The sequence below is a fragment of the Hemicordylus capensis genome, chromosome 3 (genome assembly GCF_027244095.1).
Source record: "Hemicordylus capensis ecotype Gifberg chromosome 3, rHemCap1.1.pri, whole genome shotgun sequence".
NCBI lineage: Eukaryota > Metazoa > Chordata > Lepidosauria > Squamata > Cordylidae > Hemicordylus > Hemicordylus capensis.
In genome coordinates this window covers 126,230,026-126,257,933 of record NC_069659.1, presented here as the reverse complement: position 1 = coordinate 126,257,933, position 27,908 = coordinate 126,230,026, and the positions used below count along the sequence as shown (strand labels likewise).

The 27,908-nt window shown below is 43.5% G+C and overlaps 1 protein-coding gene across 7 annotated transcripts in view; it reads right to left on the bottom strand.

Annotated features, from left to right (window-relative positions):
• LOC128350287 (E3 SUMO-protein ligase ZBED1-like) overlaps window positions 1–27,908 on the bottom strand; it is a 256,967-nt gene that overhangs the window by 144,546 nt on the left and 84,513 nt on the right. For 6 of the 7 annotated variants that reach the window (XM_053308327.1, XM_053308324.1, XM_053308326.1 and 3 more), the window contains exons 2-3: window positions 16,509–16,616; window positions 5,684–5,752 (exon numbers count right to left, since the gene is read on the bottom strand). In XM_053308327.1, coding sequence (XP_053164302.1) covers window positions 5,684–5,752; window positions 16,509–16,524 — 85 coding nt within the window. In that variant the 5' untranslated portion in view covers window positions 16,525–16,616. The remainder of the gene's footprint in view (window positions 1–5,683; window positions 5,753–16,508; window positions 16,617–27,908) is intronic. The other variant, XM_053308329.1, reaches the window with a different exon arrangement.

The window sequence follows — 27,908 nt, the reverse complement described above, 5'->3', positions numbered from 1 at the left end:
TACCAGGGTTTGCTTACTGTCACACAGATGTTCTGTTCTTTTTTGGCTTGTCATAACCACTGACTTAACAGCACAAATATTTTGTGTTTATTGCATTACATGTGGAATATTTTCTTATGTCATAGTTTTAAAGCATCTTCCCAAGTCAAGGAAGGTAAATAACATCTCTGCCTTGCTTACATATACAAAGTTCCGGGCTGAACAGGCGGGAGTCCTCTTGGTTCTTAAAACAGCAATACCTCAGCAATCTGCCTTGTCCAACAACCAAACTAAAATCCAATCATTAGCATATACTGTTTTTACACAATAAAAAAACCAATGTATCACCTGTGCTATTCCCACAACTGTTCTCATTTACAGTCTTTAGGCTCATACTAAAAAGCAGGTTTGAAGAATGTGTCCTCTTACAGTAGAAAGCAATCATCCATGCATACAGCCTAGATGAGCTATGTAATTCATCACTCACCTAACTGCCCCTCTCGATGCCTCAGGAGACACTTCCCTTCCCTGGACTTCATTTCTGTGATTAGCTATACCAATAGGTATGTGAAAAGTGTCGCCGCTGTTGCACTCTGCTGCATTCTCCAGTTAGAAACAGCTGCAGTGGTAGCAGTAATAAAGAGGAAAGAAGTGGGTGCAGAAACCAAAAAAGGGGGGGCAACAGGCTGGTTGCTCACCCCACCTCCTCTTCTTGGACTACTTAAGGCAGCTGCAGCCAAAGGGGGCTGGGCCTTGGGTGGTAGGACTGAGGGCTGGGGCAGTATTGTGGTTTTGAAAGACTTGTGTCTGGTCTTGGGACTGCCACTCTGCAGTCTGGCTGAGGGATACGTCTTAGCTTATTAGATGGAGAGGTGGGGTGTGTGGCTTCTCAGCCGTGGGTGGCTATTTCAGTGGTGGTGAGACACAGAAAGAAAAAGAGCGTTTGCATGTCAGCAGGCCATTACAGAGGTAGGGAAAACTTTAGCTGTTTCCCCTTCCAGCTGCCCTGTCAGCTCTTTGACCCTGCGGAGCAGTGCCAACTACCCACAGAACCTCACCTTGCTCCTTTGCAATGCCAGGTCAGTCCAAAATAAACCAGAAATTATCCATGATCTGGATGTGGATTAGGTAGCCGATCTGGCATGCATTACAGAGACCTGGTTGGGGGAGGCTAGTGGCACAGTTTGGTCCCAGCTTCTCCCTACAGGATATTCTGTTGTGGAGCCAGCGAGATAATGTGGGTGGGGATGTGGAGTGGCTGTGGTTCATTATTACAGTATATTCCTTACCAGGATCTCTGTCAAAGCACCTGCCTATATTGGGTGTGTGTTCTTGAGTCTTCAAACCAGGGAAAGCTTGGGACTTCTGTTGGTGTACGTGCTGCCCAACAGAATCCCTAACTGAGCAGTCATGCCCAAGTTGATGGCAGTGGGTGACTTCAATGTTCACTTTGGTACTGAACTGTCAGGAGCAGCTCAGGAGTTCATTGCAGCCATGAAAACTATGGGCCTTTCCCAAGTGGTCTCAGGGCTGACGCATCACACACTTGATTTGGTATTTTGCTCTGATCAGGGAGGCGTTCCGTGATTGGGGATGCCGATGATTTTCCCATTGTTGTGGACAGACCACCACATGGTGACGGTTCAATTTTCAACCACTAGTCACCTCTGCAGGGGTGAAGGGCCTATTAGGATGGTAGGCCCGAGGAGGCTATTGGATCCAATAGGATTCCAACAAACCTTGGAGAGCTTTAATGTTGGCTTTGCCAGTGATCTTGTTGACACCCTGGTGGAAAATTGGAATAATGACCTCACTAGGGTGATAGGCTCGATTGTTCCTAAGCGTCCTCTCCTACCTGCTTCTAAATTAGCTCCATGGTATATGGAAGAACTATGGGAGCTGAAGCAGCTAGGTAGACAACTAGAGCACAAGTGGAGAAGGACTCGGCTCAAATCTGACAGATTACAGCACAGGGCACAATTGTAGACCAATGCTCTGGCAATAGGTGAGGCAAAGAATCGATTCTTTGCTACTCAAATTGCATCCGCAAGTTCGCATCCAGCAGAAATGTCAAGAGTGGTGAGGGAACATATACAGGCCTCTTCAGTTAAGGCTTTGGAACCATCAGTTAGCAGCTGTGAAGCTTTTCATGATTTTTTTGTAGACAAAATCTCTTGAATTCAAGACGACCTGGATTCCATTGTTGCTGCAGAGTCTTTAGCAGGGGTATCCAGTAACTCCTTTTGTGTGGTTATATTGTATCAGTTTCAGTTTGTGACGCCTGAGGACGTGAATGAACAAGCTGTTTGGAACTGTGCATCCTACCACCAGTTATCTTAACCCTTGTCCAACATGGCTTATATTATCAAGCAGGGAGATTGTTGGAGAAGGCCTGATTGAGATAATAAATACTTCTCTGAGGGAAGGTAGGATGGAGGCAATTATTAGACCTCTTTTAAAAGAAGCCTACACTGGATCCCCCAGAGTTGGGCAATTATAGGCCAATCTCCTGTGGATGGCCAAAGTGATTGAGAAGGTGATGACCTCTCAACTTCAGGCAGTCTTGGATGAAACAGATTATCTAGACCAGGCCTGCTCAATTTCAGCCCCCCTGTTTTTGGACTACAACTCCTATAATCCTCAGCCACAGTGGCCAATAGCCAGGGATTATGGGAGGGCCAAAGTTGAACAGCCTTGATCTAAACCCATTTCAAACTGGCTTTCGGGCAGGTTATGGAGTGGAGACTGCTTTGGTCGGCCTGATGGATGATCTCCAAAGGGGAATTGACAGAGGGAGTGTGACTCTGTTGGTCCTTTTGGATCTCTTAGTGGCTTTCAATACCATCAACCATGGTGTCTTTCTGGATTGCCTGTGGGGACTGGGTATAGGGGGCACTGCTTTGCAGTGGTTCTGTTTATACCTCTCAGGCAGATTTCAGAAGGTGTTACTTGGAGGCTGCTACTCTATGAAGTGAAAGCTTTTGTCTGATGTCTCTCAAGGCTCCATTTTGTCCCCAACAATTTTTAACAGCTACATGAAACTGCTGGGAGAGACCATCAGGGGATTTGGTGCAGGGTGTTATCAGTATGCTGATAACACTCAAATCTACTTCTCCATGTCAGATTCATCAGACAATGGCATAACCTTCCTAAATACCTGCCTTGAAGCAGTAATGTGCTGGATGAGGGATAACAAACTGAGACTGAATCCAAACAAGATGGAAGTACTCACTGTAGGAAGCCACAATTTAGGAAATGGGATAGATCTGCCTGTTCTGGATGGGGTTACACTCCCCCAGAAGGAACAGGTTTGCAGTTAGGGAATATTTCTGGACTCAACCCTCTCTCTGATGCCTCAGGTGGAGATGGTGGCCAGGAGTGCTTTCTATCAGCTTTGGCTGGTTTACCCTTTCCTGGAAGTGAGTGTTTTTAATACAGTGGTGGTGTACATGCTGGTAACCTCCAGGCTTGACTACTGCAATGCACTCCAAGTGGGGCTGCCTTTGTACGTAGTCCGGAAGCTGCAATTGGTGCAAAACGTTGCTGCCAGAGTAGTCTTCGGGACGTTCTATAGAGACCATATTACTTGGATTCTAAAAGATCTACACTGGCTACCAATCAGTTTTTGGGCAAAATACAAAGTGCTGGTTATCCTTACCCATAAAAGCCTTGGGCGTGCATCCGTGCCGCCCGTGTCTTTTTCGCCCGTTCTGGGCATGCGCGGAGATGGGCGGCCACGTTGGACCCGGCCGCCGGTGGGCGACTGGCCCCGATGGCGGCCGCCGCCGCCACGGGAGACCAGAAGGAGCAGAAGCGGCGGGCGGAGAGTGCGGCCGAGGCGGCGGCGGAGCCGCGGCCTCGGCCAAAGGAGTGTGGGCCAAGGAGGCGGTGGCCGTGGCGGGGCGAATGGCTCCGATGGCGGCGGCCGCCGCCACAAGAAACAGCGGGCGGAGAGAGCGCCCGAGGCGGCGGCGGAGGTGTCGGCCCAAGGAGTGCACCCGAGGCGGGTGAGGAGGCAGCGGGAACCGCCCCCCCACTAGAGCCCGTTATTACAACGGGCTTACACATACTAGTTACCTATAAAGCCCTTAACAGCTTGGGCCCACCGTATTTAAGAAAACACCTTCTTCTTTATGAACCCTGCCACCTATTAAGAACTTCTGGGGAGGTTCCCCTGAGGGGAAAGGTGCACCTTTTCTGTTGTTTTTTTCAAAAGGTTTTGGAATGCACTTCCTGCTGAGATAAGAGCTACTCCATCCCTGTTGACTTTTAGGAAACAACTGAAGACACATCTCTTATTATATTTATTATTGTTGTTATTTAACATTTATATCCCGCTTTTCCTCCGAGGAGCTCAGAGTGGTGTACATGGTTATGTTTATCCTCACAACAACCCTGTGAAGTAGGTTAGGCTGAGAGATACATGACTGGCCCAGAGTCACACAGTGAGTTTCATGGGTGAATGGGGATTCGAACTTGGGGCTTCCCGGTCCTAGTCCAACACTCTAACCACTATGCTATGCTGCCTCTCAAAGTAAAGTAAAGTTGTGCCCTCGCGTCAGTGTCAACTCCTGGCGATCACAGAGCCATGTGGTTTTCTTTGGTAGAATGCAGGAAGGGTTTACCATTGCCTCCTCCTGTGTAGTGTGAGATGATGCCTTTCAGCACCTTCCTATATCGCTGCTGCTCAAAATAGATGTTTCAGCTGGGATTTGAACCAGCAACTTCTTGCTCACTAGACAAGTCATTTCCCCACTTTGCCATTAGGTAGCTCTTCATTAGCATTAGCTCTTCAGCCAAGCCTTTTAGTTAGTTGGTCTTTTTATGGATATTTTAATCTGGTTTTATGATTTATCTGTTAAATTCTTGGTTTGATTTATTCTTGGTTTGTTTTATGCTGTAAAATTCCTAGAGACTTTGGTAGTGGGTGGAATACAAATTTATTAAATAAATAAAGACAGACAAACATTTGAGGAAGATGCTAGACATATTGTATGAACCAGTCACATGATATTTAGTAGTGTAGCTGGCTAGCTAAAAGGTTGGGCTTTCTCCCCTAAGTGCTGGTAATTACTTTAAAAGCCTAAATTGGCTTAGGACCAGGTTACCTGGGACAGCACATTCTTCTGCATGATCCCCACCACGCTTTAAGTTTATTGAGGTTAGGCTTTCTCTGTAGTCACTCCTGGGCTAAAGAATGCACTCCATCTAGATGTTCGTGATTTAGCATCTTTACCAGCCTTTAAAGAGCCCTTAATTTTTTTTAGCCAGGCTTTTAGTAATCTTTGAATGTTTTAAATTGGTTTAACATTATGTCTTATTTGTTTTTGTTATGCTTATTTTTGTGAACTGCCTAGAGCCTTTGGAGTCAGGTGGTATATAAATTAAATTAATAACAACAACAATAATGTGGGGCCTAATCTAGATTGAGGATGGAGCTTGAACTCTAGCTAAAAGATTCGTCTGGCCCTCAGACCATTGATCCATCTCATCTAGCATCATCTGCTCTTAGTGGTAATAGCTCTCCAAGTTTTTCAACAGAAGCAACGTCAAAAGTGCAAGCATAAAATGGCCCCAAATATTACTAGGTTAGATTGAAACAGTAACCACATTTGTAAAGAGTATACACGGTAAGCATATTTTACTGAAAAGTGTTCATAGGGGTGGGGGGAGTAATATTGTTAACAAATGCATATGAAAGTACCTTTTGCATTCAAAGTTTCTTCTTTTATTTTCATCACAGTTTCTTGGCCTTCACTCTCCTTGTTTCCAGCTGTTATGAATCAAAACAGAGAATACAACCTGTTAACAGCAGGCAGTATTTCAAAGCGTGAATGCAAAAATCTATTATTTATTTATTTCTCCTTCCTGCAAAAATCTATCATCAGAATCTGACATTAAACCAGTTCATAGCAAGCAGAACTGACAGTGTAAGAGTAACCAAAAAAAGGGATGTTGTCCTAAGAATAAAGATCAGACCAGTTTATATAATAAAATAAATTTATTAGTGGCCAAGCAATTTAACATGTCTTTGATTTAACATGTACACCCCTATTCGGCACCTGGTTTTTGTTTTGTTTGCTACAATCTAGAGAGAAAAAGAAGGGAGATACCAGCAACAGCCACTGGACTGATGCTGTGTTGGAGCAATAGGGACAGTTTTTATACTGTTACTAAATATAAGGGAGTTACTACTTTCAAAAGGTACTGTACCTCTTTGAACTGTTAACAGGGGATATCATAATGCTGATCCAAAAGTTTCCCCTCTATATTTGAAGATGCTGAAAAGAAGGGGAGGGGCTTTTCATTTATTTATTTATTTATTTATTTAACATATTTGTATGCTGTGTACTACCCAAGTCTCTAGGCAGTTTACAAGCCTCCAGGGTGGGAGAAATTTCCTGGTGTTTTGTTTTGTTTTGTTTAGGAGGAAGGTTGCTTACATAAGAACAGCCCTGCTGGATCAGGCCCAAGGCCCATCTAGTCCAGCATCCTGTTTCACACAGTGGCCCACCAGATGCCACCTGTAGCCTACAGGCAGGAGTTGAGGGCATGCCCTTTTAACCAACAGCATAGGTTTCTTTTCTTCTACTTATTTTTTAATTACATAATGCTGTTAATCCTGTACCAGCAGCTATGTGCATTCTAGGTAAAAACTGTGGCCCCATGGGCCACAGTACTCCTGCTGCTGCCATCGGTGCAATCAGCAGCATTTAATCATTTAAAGGAGAGAAAAGGGGGGTGGGGAGGACACTGTGCTACTGATGCCAATAAGCAACTCCCCAGAAGCTTTCAGAAATCCATCCCCATCTCACCAAAAAGTCCTACGTTACATTACAGTCATCCCTCACCAACCGTGAGGGTTCTGTTCCAGGAAAACCTCACGGTTGGCAAATTCGGGGTTGGAGAGCCATTGAAATCAATGGCAAACAGAGGGTTAGGGGAATCATGGACATGAAAGGACTGCAAAATACAGTGAAAAACAGGGGGGAATCCCTCCAAGTCCCCCCCAAATCACCAGTAGTCAGTAGAAGGAGTGCAGGGGACTCCTGCAAAAAATGTACCCCCAACAATGACTCCACAAAATGACCCCCCTGACACCCAAAAATTGTGGACCCCCAATTGAAAAAAATCTCGCCAAACCGCAGATACTCAGGTCACGGTTGGCGAGGCCAGTCACAATTTCCCAGTTGCAGATACTCAAATCTGATTGGGAAACCCGCGGTTGGCAAGGGAAGACTACTCTAATTTTCATTGAAAATACAAAGATAAGACTATTCAGATCAAGTTTGTGAAACCATGATCCAAATGACAAAACACTTGCCACTGATAAAATACTCGAGGCCATGAAGACTCATTTACCTGCAATTTTGAAAAAGATCGAGTAAGTTATCTGTTGGTATCAATTAAATGTTTTGCCATATTTCACTCAGTGCATAGGGCATGGATTTTTCCCTACTTTCTTCTCAGAATAAGACGGTAAAAATGTTAGAAATAAATACAACAAACCAATTAAATAAAAAGATGAGACTGGAAAGAGAAATTTGTTAAGAGCTTCAGTCAAGTTTGTACACTGCAGCTGGCTAGCTGTGCCCACATTCAGAATGTAGCATGACTCACTAGTAATTCTTGCCACATCATCAGAGCACAGCACAAGATATATCCATATAACTACCCACTGCCAGCTAACGCAAGGTCCCCTGGCACTGCAAGATGAGACTACAAAGGGATATAGCCAAGGCATTGCAGTATGACCTTGCCTGAGCTTGGTGCCCTCTCCACTTCACCAGCCTTCCACAACCACCATGCCTCACTTGCCACAAGGTTTAAATGCATCTCTTTGATCCTGACCACCATGAATGGCAAGTATATAAACAGACAAAAAGGAGGCTTCATTTTTCTATATGCTTCTTGTGAAGAAGAAAACGTAGAACTAGTTTTAATAGTTTGCAACAGCTTTCTTTTCCATGTGCTACTTAATTCCCGCCCCCCAGCCCCAAGTAAAATCTTACGTAACCATTTTGAAGTCTTATGGCATTTAAAATTACGAGCACAAAAAGCATTTTTTGCCTGTGAACTTCTAACATGAACATGAGCCTGTAACTGGCTGTGCATGCATTACATCAGCTTTTCGATTACATCTACACGGACTGGCTAATCTCCCTTTGCTTTGACTATTTAAAAAAGGAGAGAGAAAGTGCTAGCAAAAAGGGGACAGAGATAGTAAAAAAAAAAATAAAGCCCTCAAACAGTATTTGTTTTTCCCATAGAAATCATCTGGGGTTACAGAACACAAACATCCAGTTTGATCCTAATCTCTAGAAATAGATGCAGTGTCAACGAACAAACCCTCCAGTAAAACTGCCATATCCGTGGAGTTCTTTTTAAAAGAAGCTGTGGGCATGAGATCAAATCTCCTCACTTTTTCAGGCCAAGTGATTTTCTACAGCAGAGAATTAAAATCCAATGTGCCATACTACTGGATATAGTGAGTTTAGAAAGAAGCAGTGGGGGGTGGGGACGACCTTCTGTGGCAATCCCTGCAAGGTTTTCATCCAATCCTCCTCCAATTCCCACAGTGGCTACGCAGTAAGCATTCTTATTACAACCTCCAGCTTATTTAGCTCCTCATATATTAACTTTCATTCATATAACATATTGTATATTAGCAACTATCATAATTTTCTAGAAAATCTCATACACTTCCTGATGGATAAAGCTTTAAATGACTAATGTGTCTTCTATAGTCCATCAGATGCAGGAGACTGAGGTCTACAAAAGTTTCTATTGCACTTAATGGCAGCATCCGCATGTAACATGAAACGGGAGTTAATCCAATCTGTGGATTGTCTAAAGTGAAACGGGAGTTAAACAAGGCAGAGGTTGGTACTCCTGTTACGTCTGAATGTGTGGAACCATGGTCTTGCAACAAAATCAACCTGAGGTTTGCCTCACCAAACTCCAATTTCAACCGGCAGCTTTTAGTGAGTTTCGCCACTGTAACCTGAGGTTTTTCGGCGGCAGCATTACATACAAACATGGATGGTGCCATAACCATGGCAACATACAGCAGTTCACTTTCTGGAACTGTAGTTGTAGAGATAGTGGCACAGACTTGCCTGGGATCACGCCCACTCCATGCCTGCAGCACTTCTCACTGGCTGGCTTTCCAAGCACTTGCCCCCACCCCTCTCTGATCCAGCAAAGCAGTAGCTCGGCAACAGGGATGTCTCCACGTCCCCATCCCAAGCTTGTCAGCCTGTCAAACAGGGGCATGCCCTCTTCCCACTGTGTCCCTTGCTCGCCCCTCCTGGCAGTCAGGAGAGAAAGGGGATGGGATGGAAAGACGGGCACTATGTGCCTTGCTCCCCAAAAATGAAGCGACAAAGATGTATGGTTACAAGCACAAGCACTTGAGGTGGCAACATAAGTAGGGCAACCCCATTAAAGCACTGGAATGGCAACATATAGCAGGGCAGCAATACCTGGGGTTGGGTTATAAAGGCAGCCCCAATCAAGAATTATTCAATTGCTAAGGTCTACTTTTTGTACAGTGATGTTGGGGAATGGGGGGGGGGCAGCCTCTTCCCCTTGGAGGAATGTTTGTGGTCTCTAGGCTTACTCATGAGAAGAGCTGGGCAGCAGGATCAGCACTGCCAACACTGACAAGAGAGATTCCTCCTCTGTGATGGTGATGGATGTTATTCCTGAGTGGACCGCTCACTCGTGACAGTGTAAGGCATGGAGATACTCCTTCATAGCTCATGTGAAAAAACATCTGTGGGGCCAGGGATATCAAGCCGAATCACTAATAATGTGCAACAGCATCCCCTTCTCCCATGGAACAGCTCTCTCAAGAGAGTGTCAGGCCATGGGGGCTGGACCCAGCCAGGTTGATCTATACAAGCAAGCCGCAGGGATGCGTACTCCGGCAACAGCTCTCCCAGTCTTGGCAACTGCCACAAAAAAGCTGTCAACATATGCCCTCTGCCAGCTCATCCACCCATTTGAACATGTTCATCTAGGTTTTTGCCCACAGCAGCGACCCCACTCTCCTAGAGTTGTTGGAAATCTCTCCTCTCCTGAAATTGCTCGTGATGGCAGATATGCATCCGGTGCAACACCAGTCCAAATCATAAAGATCTTTTCCCACTCTACCCACCCGGCTACACCTGGAGACATGCAGCGTCAAAATCTCCTTTGAGTGCATGAAAGGCTTCACTGTGGAGGAGGGGGTCACTGTGCTAAAGTTCTATCATTAACCAGAGAGAGCAGGGGCCTCATGCAAGTACGGGCCCTTTGGGGGGGTTAGCTCAACTCATGACCATGCAATCCAATGGAAGACCGAAGGTTTTTGCAAGCCTAAGGTCCTCCTCAGTAGACTGACCCTCTCATGAGAGTGCTAGTCCCCTGGATCCTTTGCCCTCCATCATATACATACCCCCTCCTAGGAAGTCATCATGTTCCCTTCCCTTCCTGAGTAACAGGAAAATAGTGCGGGCCCCATCCCCTCCCTTGCCAGAAGTTGTGTTTGTGTGAGACTGTTTTGTTTTGGGGCTTTAATGAGAGCGGCGGTGCAATCACTGTCAGAAGAAGGGCTTGCATGGCATGGCATTTAAAGGCCATTAAATGCCCTTTTCTTGCAGAGGGCAGGCAGACCATTAAAAAAAAGCACAATCGTGCTCAGCATGCCCACTTGAAGATTGCGGCCAATGGCTGTTGCCGTGCTGACGCCTTGCCCACAGTCTGGTGACACATGCACTACAGAGCTTGCTGGGATATGTCCTCAGAAGACCAAAAAGAGGAAGGGGCTTCCCTGCCCTGAAAATGAAGATTGGTCCAACTGCAGTTGGACCAACATCTGCAATGCAATTCACGGTTTGGAAAATCAACTGTAAGTTCAGCAATCTCTAGTTTCACGTTACATGCGAATGTGGCCAATCTGCTGGAGCAGGATCCAGACCAGGGTTTCAATAGCCAACCATTATTTCTGGTTTGCCACCAATCTCTTCCTTCAGATCCTGTTCTGCCACACAGGCAGAGATCTTAGGAGAGAAATGGGTCTTCTGTCATTTGCAGTGGGATATGGAGATGCTAAGAAACACTAGGAGCCCTCTCCTAGTGCTCAGAAAAGAAATAGTAGGAATCCTATATTCTCAAAAAATGACAGTGGAAATGAGACCACTGATAAGGAGATCTGTGTGGGGTAGGGTGTCCTGCTTGCCAGAGAGCTGGGAGTACTTGCCACTGATGAGCTGGCAAATGAATTTGTAGATGCCTCATCAGACCAAGGTAGCCATGACTAAGTCCCATTGAAATTAATGGAGCTTATGTTAGTCATGCTTAATTTATTTAATTGGTGCTTAGTCATAGATAACTTTATCTTGATCCTGCTTTTAGTTTTTAAAGTGCCTCAAGATTCTGTTGTTCTTGCTGCTACAACCAAAGTGTATCTAAACAGTTTTTCTACAATGTGCTTTTAAAAAATTAACTTAGCAGGGTCTTTCTGTACCACAAGCAAAGTTACAGTACATCTCAGAAAGGTTAATCCAGATCAAATAGCCAGCAAGCTACACAATTCAGAAGAGGGAAAGCGGTGAGGGGAGGGGGGAGTCAAGTGATTGCTTACCTAACATTTTGGCTTAGAAGGGAAGGGTTTTGTGTTTTTTTTATTTACTTTGCAGTTGCAAAATGTATGGAACTCGACTACTTTGGCAATCTGGGGCAGAAGTAACATTACTATCAGGCGCGTAACTATGATCGGGCAAGGGGAGGCAGTTGTCTCGGGGGCCCCCAGCTTAGGGGGCCCCCGAGAGACATGTCACGTGCCTCCCCCACCCAGCGCTGGCCCCAGCTTCCTTGAATGAGTGTATTAAACTTTTTTTTTAAAAAAAAAAAATTCTGCCTTTGTTCTTTTTCCGGCTCTGGGGAGCGCCGTATTTCCTGCCATGGGGTTAGCGCTCTGGAAGCCGTTCGGGTTGCTTGTGGGTTTCTTGCACCCATCGGGGAGGGGAGATTTGCCTCCCTTCTTTTTTTTTGCACTATGCCTCCGCCGTGACGTTTCGAGCGAAAGCCGGACGGCTTCCAAATCCAAAGCGCCGAGCTTGCCTCTTTCACACGCTGCAGGACGGAAGTTCCCGATGACAAGCTTTGGGAAAGCTCCTCATTAGCGCTAATTAACGCTCTTTGTTGTTAATTGCAACTTGATGAGTCTGATAATGATGAGTCTGCTCAAGTCGCCCCCATAGCCAGCTTCATTAACCCTTTCTCCTCCAGAGAATCTTTGCGGCACTCTTTGCTCTGCCTGGCATTGTGGCGTGCGCAACAGTAGCAACTCTGCAAAACCAAGCAGCCAGCAACGAGTGCCTGGCAGGCACCTTCTCGTGCTCACTAGCGTGGGGGTCGCAGAAGATCAACAGCAACGAGTCAGGCCAGCATGCACTGGGAAGGAGGGAGGAGGGGTCAATGGGGGGGAGGAGCAACTGCCGCCTCTTCATCCCCAGATGCCAGCATTCGCACTCAGTGTCAGGGATTTGCGCCCGCCCACCTGGACTGCAGCAGGGATGGCGAGTCAGGTGGTTCATGTCCCCATCTGCCTGTCCACCTGTTGCCGGATGGGAGCTGCAGCAGCTGCAGATGACTCAACACAGAGGCCCAAGTGGCGGCTGCACAGTGACTTGCAGGCAGCGCCAAGCTGGGGTCTCAGCCAGCAAGCTCCTCCGCTGCTGGTGGTCCAGGAGAGCACAGCTTTGCTAATGGGACGCAGTGCACTCAGAGCAGTCAGCTAGAACCAGAGAGACCCGCCCGCTCAGCCCACTTTCCCAGTCCTGCCCGGGCCGGCCCCTTCTCCACTGGCCAAAGGCGGGAGAGAGAGAGCGCGGGCACCACAGCAGCCACGTGGCTGCCGGATCTTTAGCCTGCTGCAGACCCCAGCCATAGAGGCAGCAGAGCAAGGGAAAGGCGGGCACTGGTTCACTTCACTTCTAAGCGAACCGAAGAGGTGCAGGCAGGGAGCTCGACTCGTGCAGCTTCTCTCTTCAGCGCAGGTGGGTCAACGAGCACTCTTCTGCTGCACGCACTCAAAGGTGGACTTCTCCCCACACACTTTATTTTGTCAGCCACACTTTCCATTCCCTGGTCTCGCTCAACCCAAGCCCTGAAAAGCCCGCCCGTCAAGAGGGTGGGAAGGAAGGCCTGTGCAAAGAGCAGTTTCATTTGAGATTACTTGTGGTGCTTGGGAAGTGGCGGAAGCAAACTACACACAGAATGGATTTAAACAGAGTCAAGTCTGGGGGTCTCCTTGAAAAAGCAACACAACAGGCAAGGGGAGGTGGCTGCCTGGGGGCCCCCACGCCTCGAGGGGGCCCCCAAAGGCAAGTCAAATGTGAAGTGAGTGTGTGTATCAGCGAGGGGCCCATTTTAAAATTTTGTCTCTGGGCCCACTCCAGCCTCGTTACGCCCCTGATTACTATGTTATCCTTAACCCCTGTGAAGAGATCTGGAATGGACAAGGGGCTAAGCTGCTTCCTTCTCTCCCTACTATTCTTAATCATGTTTGAAATGGTGCAAACTATGATTCAGTAACCAAAATTCCCCTCTTTAGAGTTGAAATAGGTTTGCAAAACTAGGCCTAACTACTCCATAAGCACAAATTGTTCTCTTCTAATTCAGCTGCAATCAGAAAACTATAGGAAATGAGATTAAAAGGCTCTGCAGGTGCTGTGAAATGTCATGCCACTGCCATATAGATAGATAAGAACTCAGAAAAACAGGATGAATAATCAAACAGATGTCCTCAAAGCATTCAGCAAGCAAAAACCACATTTTGCAGCAGAGAATCTTAAATTTTAATTCTCAAATTATCACAAAAGCGGATTGGATGGTAACGCATGCGCACGCACACACAATTTGACAGTACAGACTAATATACTATGGTATACTGTATTTGCATGGTGTTGCTTGCCGGGCAACCAGTTATATGTGGACAGCTGAACAGGGATGTAACTCAGCTATCCTTGCCTCTCAGTAAGCATGTGGCCAGGGAATGGACAGACCAGAGCTTAGTTCCTTCAAGTCCATGTCAAACTGTTGAGAAAGGCACAGCCATCTGACTCCTCCCTTTGGCAGCACCAGCAGCAAACTGCCTGAGGCCCCTAATACAGCCAGAATAGTGGGACTTCTGGCTTCCTACTACCACTTAAACTAAGCAACTTGTTTTTCTTTACTTAAATTGCTGGGACTCACTGGCTCTTGGGTACAGCAAGTGTAAAGTCCTCCTGACCAAAGAAAAGGCGAGGCCTCGCCCCACATAAAAGTTCATCTCCATTCTCTAGCAATATCCATGCCTTGAGTGCAGCACACCCCCTGTGATGCAAGCAACAACTTCCATTATGGTAACCTCAGTTATATATCACTGCATTTGAACCACATAGCCTTATGTTAGTGAAACCCTTCAGAAGGGGTTCTCTCTCTTTCTCAATGTTCTGGATACCTCCAGATCATTTGACTACATATTTGTTATTAAAATCCCATAACACGATAATAAAATTGCATGAGTTCTGTTTCATTAACTAATAAAAAATTATAATCCAGCAAAGAACTATGAATAATGGTGGGGGGAAACCCGAATAATAATCTGGTCTATTTTTTATGTAAAGGAGAGGGGCAGAGAGAATGCCTTGCCAAAAGATATTTGGGCATATTTATATAGGATCACCTACTGCAGGTGAAATGCCAACATTCCTTCTATTCTTTCTGTGGTGTATTACCAGTGGGGTGGGGATCTCCTGAAGTGCAGGAACAGCAAGAACTGTTATATCAGAACACTGAGAAGACATATAAATCCTAGCATTATCTATCAGATGTTACAGCCTGCCAAGCTTAATAATATCTAGAAAGGAAAAAGAGAGGAATGTTGTTTACTCAATTCAGTAAAACAAGAGTATTTTCTGACTTCTGACAAAGTACTCCAGACAGGCCAATCATTTCTTATGAAACACAAAGAGGCATACCTTAAAGAGAGAAAACAAGGCAAATCAGAGTAGGATGGAAATGGATGATATCTCACGCATTTAAATTTTTATTATCTAGATAGGACTCAGTTTTAATTTGAAGCCACAGTAGTGATAGATTTTTATTTTTATTTTTATTTATTTATTTAACGTATTTCTATAACGCCCAAAACTTACGTCGCTAGATATTGAATCTATCAACATTTTTATGCATTAAAAAAAGCTTTCAAGATAATCAGTGCCAGAGACACACTGCCCTACTCTGTCCTTAGTTCAACACCTGCTCCTGTGGGCTCCCAAGGAGGTGTGGTACTGATACTGATGTACATAGGATGAACCATGTACTACCATGATGAGCCCTACCATGTTGCATAAGTAGTGTTTTGATTACCATTAATAAAGGTAACATATTAACTCTGCGTGCACCACTTGGAGTTTCTGTTTGGCACAATAAGGAAAGCTACAAGGAACATTATGAGAGGCTGCTCCACACTAATGGGAAACCAACAAAGAATATACTCCAGACTAGAGAAGAGAGGACACAGAAACTTGTCAGAAAAAGAAGTTCTGTTACAGTGCAAAGAGGAGTTAGATGATTTTGACAGAGTTGGGCAAACCTTGAAGGGATGGACAAGGGAACAAATTTGAAGTGTACTTACTGAAAGCATGTGAATCATTAATGAAATAAATCTAAAGTAGGAGAAAACCATTTCAGTTCCACACAAACCAATGATCTAATAATTTTCTAGAACACTGCCTGGAAAATACATTAAACACATCCCAATATTGTCTCAGCTGATCTCATACTTCCTCATGTTTAACCTATTTCAACAATGGCAATTTTACATTAGTTCCAAAGTGCTAAAGGAACAGAAGCCATAGTTTCTTATAATATGGACCAAAAGTCAATTAAGCTATCTACACCTTCAGCAATGCGATGGCCAAAAAAGGTTCTGCCTTCTGAGCAAGTACTTTTCCTTGCTCAAGCAACTTTTGTAAGACACCCCACTCAAAAAACTAAGCTGTTTTCTCCAATATTCATTTTTAAAGGTGGGGCTAGTGGGTAGAGTTGCATAATAATTTAGGGTCCTGGTTTTATTTCCTCTCACTCGATTTTCTACAGTGAAACAGAACCCAGATCCCATTTTTCTTCTCTTACAGTCCAAGGTAGCTGGAGGGAAATGTGAAGTTACATTTGAGGGCACCACTGGGATATTGTTTCAACCAGTGGCTCTTATTTGTTTGCACATCTCTGCATCAAAGCAGCATGTTTTCCTTCCCGTTGCACTTCTCTTTAATCTTTATCCAGGGCCAGAACTTCAATGTATCACTGATGGTGCTGGATTTTACTTGTACAGAGTGGTCTTCTGCTAGTTACTACCTCTCAACCTAACCTAACTTCAAAAAGTGTTTGTGATACTAGTCTCCCTGAGTTCCTTGTATGAAGGGTGAAATACAAACTAACTAATAACAACATTAAATAAATCAAGATCTTTATCAATATAATAAGGACCGTACCTATTATAACGTGCATGCCAAGTCTTGCCAAATGCTTCACAGTATGGTAACCAATTCCTTTAGCACCTCCAGTCACTATGGCAACATTCCCATTCTGAAGAGGAAAAACTGTATGAAAACAAAAAAGTGATTCACATTAAGATCTGTTTTGCTGCCTGCAACTCTAGAGACTCATTGTGGTAAAAATTTGCCAGACAATTAAAAGAAAACTTACTTTTACTCATAACGAAAGGGTCAGTGAGAGCCATTTCACACTTTATGTGGCAGTCTGCACTTTCAGTGGGGGCGTACCAGGTACTCAGGGCAAATGCAACTGCCACGTAAAACATAAACTGTCCCAGTGTAATGGCTAGCAAGGTGGGTTTGAATGTGCAGACCCAAGACTCAAATCCTTACTATAACATGAAGTGTATATTGCGTGCTTAACCTTCCTCATAAGATTGTTGTGAGAATAAAACAACTCTAAGAATAGATAGAGAGAAGCACAATAAATATATGACAAAGTAATAAAACAGTTTTTCACAGGTCCCAGGTTTCTGAAGATTGATGTCAATATACAAATGGGCATCCCATTTACATTTCAGTTGTCACAACTTTATTGAATTTGGCATGCACATTATGAGAGGTGTGGTCTACACATACATAAATACATACAGTAATTTTGCTTGCCTCCTTTTGGTTAACTCCCTCCCCCACAAAACAAGATGAAGATTAAAAACAGAAGGGATAAATGGATCATAACTCCTGGTACATAAATAATGCCATTATTCTAGAGAGAACTATTGTTACTCTGAAATGACTGAACTACAACCAGTTCAGTTAAGTTTCTTTAACTTAAATTTTATAATCCCATCTAGCTCTTAGTAGCAGTGTGGTGTAGTGGTTAGTGTCAGACTAGGATTCAGGAGACTTGGGTTCAAATCCCCACTCAGGCATGTACGCTCACTGGGTGATTTGGAGTAGATGCCTCTTTCTCAACCTAAACTTGACTCACAGGATTGTTGCGATAAAATGGGGCGGGGGGCAGTTAACAGGAAGAACCATGTGACACACTCTGAGCTCCTTGTAGGAAGGGTGGTATATAAATGTAACTAATAAGTCCCACTAAAACCAATGTAGCAATTGAATTGCAACGAACTCAAGTCTTCTTACTTTCAATGGGACCAGGACTAGAAGAATAATGTGAAATTACAAATGTATAAGTAATTATTTTTTAAAGTAATTAGTTGTTTGGGATGTGTGAGCGGGAGATTGCTCTCTAAAGTTAAGCCTTCCGCTGTGGTATCAACTGATTTATTAGGGAATAATTACATATTAACATTATTGGAATATTATCTGCTACAGTAATGTATGCTTATATTTAATGAAGTATTATCAAAAGCCCCTTCAGTAGATCAGGAAAGTAGCCCAAGACCATAATGATGTATATATTCAGAAACAAGACAAAGGCTCAGTTCAGACACCACAGGGATCAATTTGGCACTGTGATGTCTGAATTGGGCCACCGATTGGGTAGCGGAACAGGTTATGTTACCTCTAGATTGCTGTATGGAACAATCTTAACCACTTGTTCATTAGGGATGTGCATGGAACCATGGCGGGGGGGCTCAAAGGCAGCAGGGGTGCCGCTTTAAGAGCAGTGGAGGGTGCACTTACCACTTCCGCCACTTTTCCCCTGCCAGTGTCCGTTTCTTTAACAGCTAATCGGGGTGGCAGCGTACTTCCCCGCCGCCCCATTGTCCAGAAACGGCCGGAAGTTCCAGACGCGCCTGCGGAACTTCTGGCCATATCTGGCCAATGGGGACAATGGGGCAGCAGGGATGTACGCTGCCACCCTGATTAGCTGTTAGAGAAATGGACGCCGGCAGGGGGGAAGCAGCGAGAGGGGTCAGTGCACCCTTCTCCACTCTTAAAGCGGCACCCCCACTGCCGTCGAACCGGTGGAACCGCCGATTCTTCGAACCAGTTCGGAGACCCATAAAGGGCCTCCAAGCCGGTTCCATGCACATCCCTATTGTTCACTGCTCACTCACATACTTGCCCAGTGTTTACTAAATTCAGGAACAAGAATTCAGTCAACCCTGAGCTAGTTTCAGAATATAAGACTGATATCAAATCATCTACAGCATAAAACTAAAACTAATCAAGACAATCAATCATCTACAATATAAAAATAATCAAGGCAAGAAGTGATGTCCATCACATTTTAGTTATAGTTCAGATCTTATAAAGAAATTTAGTATTTCATAGAAAAAGGTTGTATTTATTTATCTATAATACTTATACCTCAACCCCTCTAGTACACTACTGCTTGGCAGGCTCACAACAATAAAATAGATACAATGTAAAATAAAAGTAATAAAATTAACCACATTAGGTAAACAAGTTAAGTCAGGCTAAAACCACAGTTAAGTTTCAAATTAAATGTAATTTTTAAAGCTAAAAATTGAGAATTATAAAAACTAAACACTAAAGAACCTACGAGATATAACCAAAGATGGAACATTAAAAAATCTCCTTTTAAAATGTGTTTTAAGTTGTTTTTTAAAAACGCTGAGGAAGGAAGCATGGCAAAGCTCTTCAGGAAGGGTGTTACAAAGCCACACTCTAAAAGGCCCTGTCCCTAGTCACCACCAACTGGATCTCTGTTAGCGGCAGGGCCATGAGCAGGGCCTGATATGATGAACGCAGGGCCCTGGTAGGTTCATATGGGTGAATGCGGTCCGACAGGTACCCCAAATCATGTAGACCTCTAAAGGTCAAGACCAGCACCTTAATATAGCCTGAAGCAGACTGGTAACCAATGAAGCTGTCGCAGGATGGGTATGACACTTGTGAAGCGACTTGCACCCATGAGCATCCTTGCAGCATTATTCTGGACCTGCTGAAGCTTCCAAACCATCTTCAAGGGCAGCCCTATGTAGAGTGCATTGTAGTAGTCCAATTTGGATGTTACCAAAGCATAAGTGACTGAGGTCAGGTATGACTTCTCCAAGTAGAGTCACAGCTGGAGTACAAACCATAGCTTGTAAAAGATGCTTCTGCACACTGCCGCCACCTGCACCTCCAAGGACAGCGTCGGGTCCAGAAGCACCCCCAAGCTACGGACTTTGTCTTTCAGAGGGAGTGTGACCCCATCCAAGACCAGATCTACCTCATTACTCGGATGATCAGTTCTTCCAACCCAGAGCACTTCCATCTTATCAGGATTGTTTCAGCTTGTTTGCCCCCATCCAGTCCAGAACAGCCTCCAAGCCCTGGTTCAGAGCATCCACTGTCTCCCTGATGTCTGCTGACTTAAAATTTTTATATGTGCCACACATATACACCATTTTAAAAGAGCCCAAGTTTTTTTAAAAAAGCCATTGTTTATCTTTAAAAACAACAAAGGTTCCAACCTACACTTATTGTATTGGCAAAGCTACTTGCTCTAAAACTGTAGATTGTACTGAACTCTGAAAGGAAGATCTGATCTCAGTGAATGAGCAGGTGCATATAGCATAAAACAATATAGTCTTTGAAGGCTAGGATGAAACAACAGAGGAAAAACAGCTGGGAGATATCTTTCTAATGTCACATAAGAGCAACCCTGTCGCCTGCTGCCCTGAAACAATAGATAAAAGGGTTGCATTGGACAACATCACAAAGGATCAGAGGAACAAGGTGGCAACAGGGGCTGCTGGCAGGTTTAACATAGGGTGGAATGAACAAGAAGAGAATGAACATCAAAGAGATCCTCCTTAGGATCATTTTCCTGCATAGTCTTAGTTTCCTGCATACAGGAGCCTGTATCACACTGCTCCACTTTCACATTGACAGACCCTTTCCTACAGAACCTCTTGATCTAGAAGAGATCAAGAGGTTCTCAGCGCTACTCTCCTCCCACAGGGTAGGCTCATAAGCCACCCACTCCAAGATTGAACAATACTATCTAGAGACCAATGCATGGCACAAGCATAGAAAAGAGACACCATTGTATCGTACTACCCCAAGACTTTCAAAATATTCCCAGAACAAATATTATATTAAGTAATTGCCAAGACACACTATGAAAGGAAATCAGAGCATTTTTGTGGAATGGTGCTATATGAGCACTTAAACACATCTCCAGTGTTCCCTCTAACAGGAATTCTCAGATGCTGTTGACTACAACTCCCAGCATCCCCAGCTGCAATAGCCTTGCTTGGGGATTATGGGAGTTGTAGTAAACAACACCTGTTAGAGGGAACACTGCTCATCTTTGTATTAACCGAAACATGCAATATTTGTTTACTATTCCTAAACTAGCCAAAGTGTCCATCAGAAACAGCTATTTCTGACAGGCAAGAAGTACTTTTCAGTCACTGTCTTCTCTATGGGTCTAGAGAAGATTTGACCACTTTCCTACAAGGCCCCTTACTCCAAAGGGGGCCTAGAAGAAAAATGGTCAAACATTGTTCCTAATCTGGCTGTGCCCCACTTCTCTTCCCTGCTGCACCCTCGTTATGCAGCCCTTTCTGAATTCATGGTGGGAACAATTAATATGAGGGGAATGTGCTGATTAAATAACCATGGAAAGTAATTTCAGAGGTGTTTGAATTTTGCCAGATTTATTTGTATTGAATTTGGAATTATCCCTTCACAACAGGGATTATGTAGTGCATTGGTAATACTAGATCCAATGCTGATGACAGTTGTTGATTTTAACTGTGTTGGCTTATGGTAGGTTTCCACCCCCCATATTGTGGGCAGCAATATTTTTAACTGTGGTAAGAAGCATTAGTTATGCTGTTTCAGGCAGCAGATGTCTCTGGTCAACATGAGCACTGTAAAAAGGAAAGGAGGTGGGAATCTGAAACACAAAACAGAACTTGGTATTATCTAAAGTTTAATTAATAGGTAATTAATTAAGGTGGCTGCTTTCTGTAGCAGGGTGGAGTATACCGATAGCTCTAAATTTTTTAAACCCTCAAATGTCCCAGGTGGTGAGAAGCATGGATTTTGGAGCATGAGAAATCAAGCCACAATACATGTTCAGGAATTATATATATTAGATTAGATAGTTTTATTGCAGCTGTGTCTGATTTAGACAAGGCACCTCAGTCCCTTAGAACCATCATCTAAGAACTGCAGTTCTCCGTTCACATTAGTAAGGTTCCTGTCTGGAAGCATTATATTTTGTAATTCAATTTGTACCCATCATACTCAACCCAGATTTTATTTTTGTATTTATTTATTGTTAAATTGATATACCGTCTTTCATTAAAACAATCCCTATTATTTTAGCTACTTGTACCATCAACAATCAACATCTAGGCAGCTATCATTGAACCATCCAGAAAATATTGCCTCAGCAAATACTTTAGCTATTGGGGGAGGGTGGAGAAACTGCTTCAAGCACTCATTGTAAGCTCCTTGTGGGCAGAAAACTGTATTTTTTGCTTGTGAAACTTTGTAAAGTACTATGATCATTGATGCTGCTGAACAATGTAATATGAATGCATTTTTTCATTTTCACAATTTAAGTTGAATAATAAGATCACTGTTCAGATTATTTGAATCTGCTGGTTCAAAAACAGGCAATGTAAGGTCTTGTTAAGAGTCCAGACAGTAGCGGGCACTGCCAATGAAGAGATGAGCAAAACTATTTACTACCTCCCACACCCCTTTCCTATTTACTTATCCCCCCATCCTTGTTCCACCCGTCTTATGGCTTTCACTGCTATCACCAAATAGAAGTATTTTCTCTCCCCTACTCTAACTGCCTCTCCCAACAGTTCTTTATAACTTCAAGCTCTGAAAACATTTTTATGACTCTGTCAATGTACTTCTACTGAGTAGACTGAAATGGTAATCAGGCATGGAGTAGCAAACAGTTTCAGAGACCGGGGTAATTACGTTTTATGAAACCATCAAAAAAGAAGACAAATTTGAAAGCATCTTGAACAGTAATCCATAAGAGCAGTATGGAGAAATGCATCCAACTAAACCTATCTATACTGAAGCACTACTTTCAGCCAGATGTGTAAATCAGATAATTTATTCTAGTTCATAGCTTGGCTTCTTGCCTTTATTCAACAGCTTCTTCAGTATTTTCTGCCCTGGCTCTTCTTCCCAGGCTGATTTTGAACTCAGCTTTTGAGCTTCCTGGAAGATGGAAACTTCTGAAGCTCTTACAAAAAGTGTCCTTTTCCTCACTTTCCTAGTAAATGTCAAGAGTGCCGTCGAGTCGGTGTCAACTCCTGGTGCCCACAGAGCCGTGGTTTTTCTTTGGTAGAATAAAGGAGAGGTTTACCGTTGCCATTTCCCATGCAGTATGAGATGATGCCTTTCAGCATAGGAACATAGGAATCTGCCATATACTGTCAGACCATTGGTCTATCTAGCTCAGTATTGTCTTCACAGACTGGCAGTGGCTTCTCCAAGGTTGCCAGCAGGAATCTCTCTCAGCCCTATCTTGGAGAAGCCAGGGAGGGAACTTGAAACCTTCTGCTCTTCCCAGAGCGGCTTCATCCCCTGAGGGGAATATCTTGCAGTGCTCACACAACAAGTCTCCCATTCAGATACAACCAGGGCAGACCCTGCTTAGCTATGGGGACAAGTCACGCTTGCTACCACAAGACCAGCTCTCCTCTCCTCTTCCTGTATTGCTGCTGCCTGATATAGGTGTTTCCCATAGTCAGGGAAACATACCAGGGGGGATTTGAACTGGCAACCTCTGGCCACAAATGACCCTTTTAGGGCTAAAACTGACCAACATCTAGGCAAAAAAAAAACCAGATTCCCCATCCTCCCCACAGAGAAGGTGACAATTTCAATTCACTTTACCACACTGAATATAATATAAACACAATTAAATGATAGAAACACTTCATTCCTTCACAGGACCTACTTTAGCCCATACAAATGTTTTCTGTCACCTTCAGAGCCATGCACTAGTGTGACAACTGTGAAGTGGTCACTCCAGACAAAAAGCTTTTCTAGTGCTGTGCAGGCAGCAGAAAAATCTTGGTGGGCCACACATACTTCCATTGCTTATTCAGCTGTTTCTCACAAAAAGACAATCCATTCTCTTGTTCACTCTAGAAAGGCTGTGAAACATGACTGATGTTCCGTAATCTTTCTACAGTTTTATTTTTCTTAAATACCGTGCACTTCATGGTCAGTAAATTGGTTGCCCACACACATAATTCTCCCATCGGAAAGCCTCCTGAATTGACATGCAAGGAATCAATTACTTTAAGAGAAATAGAATCATGATGATGACTTTGTGACCATCCTGGGACTGAAACGGGACAGCTGTGTTTTATGTTAATAAAGTAAAGTTCTCAGTTAATACATATGTTTTGCTGTTATTTTATTACAATTGTATCCCACTCTTTCTTCAAGAAGTTCAGAGTGTCGTGCTCAACAACCCTGTGAAATGGACTAAGGTAAGAAACACGAGAGGAGGGGGCACACCTCTTGGCTAGCTGCACGAGGAGTTGAATCTGGGTCTCCCTAGCCCTATTTTGACCCTCTACACCACACTGACAATATAGTGGATGCAGGGATATCCAAGGAACAGCACATGGTGTGAGGAGTGAAACTGTGGAACTGACATACAAAATTGTAGATGCATTATGATGACTAATCTAAGCTCCGTCAGCATTTTTAGTAGTACAGAATGTTGCAAGATACTGTAAAATGTTGAACCAAGAAATATATTTGATAGCAAGGCTGCCAATTCATAAGCCCAGCCTGCCGAAGATGGCAATTTTTATGACTGTTGCTGCAGATGAGGACTAAACAAACATGTTTGTAATGCTTCATTAAACTGCCAATGGCTGCTTCCAAGGTAAATAATTCAAGACTGTGGATTCAAATCTTCCTAAGGATGGCACTGTAGAAGAGAAACAATTAAGATTTTTCTCAGCTGTCATTGTGTGGTTTAATCCAGGGACTTCAGAGCTCCCGTTGTGCTAAGCTCCAATGAACTAAGAGCTCTCACTAGTATGTAGTCCAATCAAAATGATTACTCTTTATCTGTTCTCTAATCTTCATCAACTTATTTCTTATTCATGGATCCATCACAACAATTATCACCTCTAACTCAGATAGCAACTTAAGATAGACACTCATATTTTTGAAGCTTTAGAAATGCTGTAGGAGGACTGAAGGCTTCTGACAGAAAGTTCTCAGGCACGTAGTTATCATTGAACAAGGAGTCCCTGTGCCCCTGAGGGGAGGTACCTCCTGGCTGGGTGACAACTTGCTCTTTGCTATCTCCTCTCTCTCTCCCACCTCCCTGGCACACTGTTGGTGCCTGATCAGAAAATTCATCTTGACTTCAAAAAAGACAACCCCGCTCCAGGAGGCTTATATGTTAAATATATATATTTCTGAGCCAGGAGAATGCACATGCCACATGTGCAAGAGTGTGTGTGTGTGTGTGTGTGTGTGTGTGTGTGTGTGTGTGTGTGTGTAAGCATCTGCATGCATGGGGAGTATGCACAGGAGTGAGAGAAAGGGAATGCCACAAATGTTGCATTTTACTTACTTATTTATTTATTTATTTAACTTTTCCTATATATCGCTTCCTCCAAAGTCCATGTCCATGTCCTTACACTTCTTCTGCAGCAAAGGCTTGGGGAAAACAGGAGAAGCAAGTGGAGGGGTTCACAAGGACCCATCTTCACCTTTGTCCCAGAGCTCACTTCAATTCCACTACACCCCTGAAGGTTCAAAACTCAAAAGCTTAGTCTCATCCACACCTCTGCACTGTAACCCCAACATGAATGCCCTATTTAGTCCACTTCTGGTGGAAATTTACCTATTGATCACTGAAGAACACAGGAATTCTGTTTGACTTATCTGTGCGCGGTCTGTTTGGGGGGGGGGGGAAGAGTCCAAAGTCTTATTCATGTTACATTCAGGATCAACAAACTAGGGCTCTGTGGATTGTCTAAAGTGGCTGTATGCGTTTTCAGTTGGCTGGAAAAATCTCCTTTCAGTCTCAGTCTCCTCACAACTGTCTGAAAAAAGCAGATGGATAGCAGTAAGCAATGGGCTGGATTATCCATATATTTCTTGCAGTTTCTCTTCTCCCCAGCCTGACAAAGGCATCATGTCAATCTAAGGGCCTGATCAGCTCAACTCAGGCTGACAGCTGCAGGTGGAGTGGATGCACACCCACTTCCTTGGGACAAAAATGGAAGCAGATGTTACCAAGCTGACAACCACTTATTAGAATTGCCTTACTGCATCAGACCACATTCCGCCTCCAACATTACCTACTTATATGCTCAAGTGGGGGACATGCTGGAAATAGCCCTTTGCTGTTTATCCAAACATCTGGTAATCAAAGGTATACTGCCTCTGAAAAAAGTTTCCATTCTTAGCAATTTTGGCTAATAGCCACTGAAAGACCTATATTTTGTGAATAGTCATAGCTCAAGCCAAAATGTCTCTCATATAAATTACTACTGAGGCATATTGCCTGTGTATGACCAGTTACCACTCTAAGTCAATATAACACTGATGGAATAAAATGAATCTATGTAAATAAAATGATTGTTTCACTCAGACAAAATACATTTAAATGGACATTTAAACATCTAAAAGATTCTATGCTGAATGTGGCAAAATCATCTGGACTGCTCATATTACACACAACCAGAATCTGTTTCTGCTGCTCTAAAAGAAATGGTAAGTATAGTGTTGGCAAATGTTTCCCTAGTTGGTTAAAAATTTACTTTTAATAAATCTGAACTTCAGTTGATTCCCATCCCCCCAATTACAAATACTGTCATTGAATATTTTTTCAGTTCTACAATCCACACATCAAATTTGCACTGGAAAATGTTCTAACAGATTGCATGGGAGAAAGGGACCACGTCACCTCCAGGAGACCTCAGACCTAGACAGTCTGCAATAATCAAGAGAAACACATGTAGAATTTGCCTTGCCCTCACCACCCACATGCCTTGAACTAACCCACAGCACGTCCAAGGACTAAAGCTGAGGCACTTCTCTTTTTAAAAAAAATCAAAATGCACCACACCATTCAGGATAGCTGCAGATAAGGTGATTGGAAACTGCTGGAGTACTTGACCCTTGAAGATTAGGCAATGATTTCACTTCTGAACTGGAAAATCACTTAAGAGCTTCTCTAATTATACCCCGTAAGAGTAGAAGTAAAAAATGATTCAAGATTAAGTTCAGTGGAAGCAGGTCTTCGTTAAAAAGCAAAAGGGGGAGGAGTAGTAGCAGGAGGAAAAGGAGAAGTTGTTTGATACAGAGTACAGCAAAAGATGTGCAGGAAAAGGGATGAAATCATTTACAAAAACCCTTTTAAAACGGATTAAATCTTGATATCTCAACAACGGTTCATATACTTTACCATATCATGCTGCCTTATGTATTTCCTATAGTTTAAAAAAAAATCCTTCAGGTATCTTTTCCTATTTTGAAATAGTAAGACGTTAGAAAAACTAGTATGCTAAAATAGTGTTTCTCAATGTTTTTTGAGTCATGGGCCGGTATATTATTCACGCACAGTTTCCTGGACCAGCAGTTAGTAAAGGGGTCGCCCCCTCACCCCCAACATCCCCAGGTACACCCCCCCCAAAAAAAACCTCCTACAATTTCGGGCAGCTCTCCGGAGCTCATTTCCAGGCAGCCCTCGCTGCTGGATAATGTTCATTTCGAGGAAGCGACATGAATGTTATCCAGCAGTGAGGGCTGCCTGGAAGTGAGCTCCGGAGAGCTCCTGGTGGCCCCCGCCGGCTCAAAATTGGTGGTTTTTTTACGGGGGTGATCTTTATTAGTGATGCCTCACAGACATCACTTCTGTCCCCAACACTTCGCGGACTGGCATTGGTCCACAGAACGGTAGTTGAGAAACATTGTGCTAAAAGGAAGTTTAAAAATGTCAGTATTATAGGGCTACTATTCAAATCAAAATTAACAGTGCAAAAAATTAGATTCCGCTCCCTTGTATGCCACAATTTCTTCTTCTAACTGAAATAAGACTTAATATGCAAGATCAAATAATCACAAAATGTGTTTTCTATGAAAGGTTATTTTAATATTCATTATTAGAACATGGCCAAACATATTGTCAATATCCATATCAAAAGCAGCAGTTGGCCAGTGTTTAAACACCAACAATGTTCACATTATCTTACTTACATATTTTTTGTTCTCAGCAGAAACCTATAGTTTGAATTCCCAGAATTGCAAAAATCAGTCTTATATCAAATATTCAAGAAGTTGTTAAACAAGTATTTTCTTATCATTGGATGTTCCTTTTTAGCAGGACCAGATGCATTTGATAGAATTCGTCCAGGAACCACTAGGCCCACAAACGCTGGCCATCGGTACCATCTAAGATGATGAACGCTCATAGCGATTTTTGACGATTTCTACCCCACCAGAGAT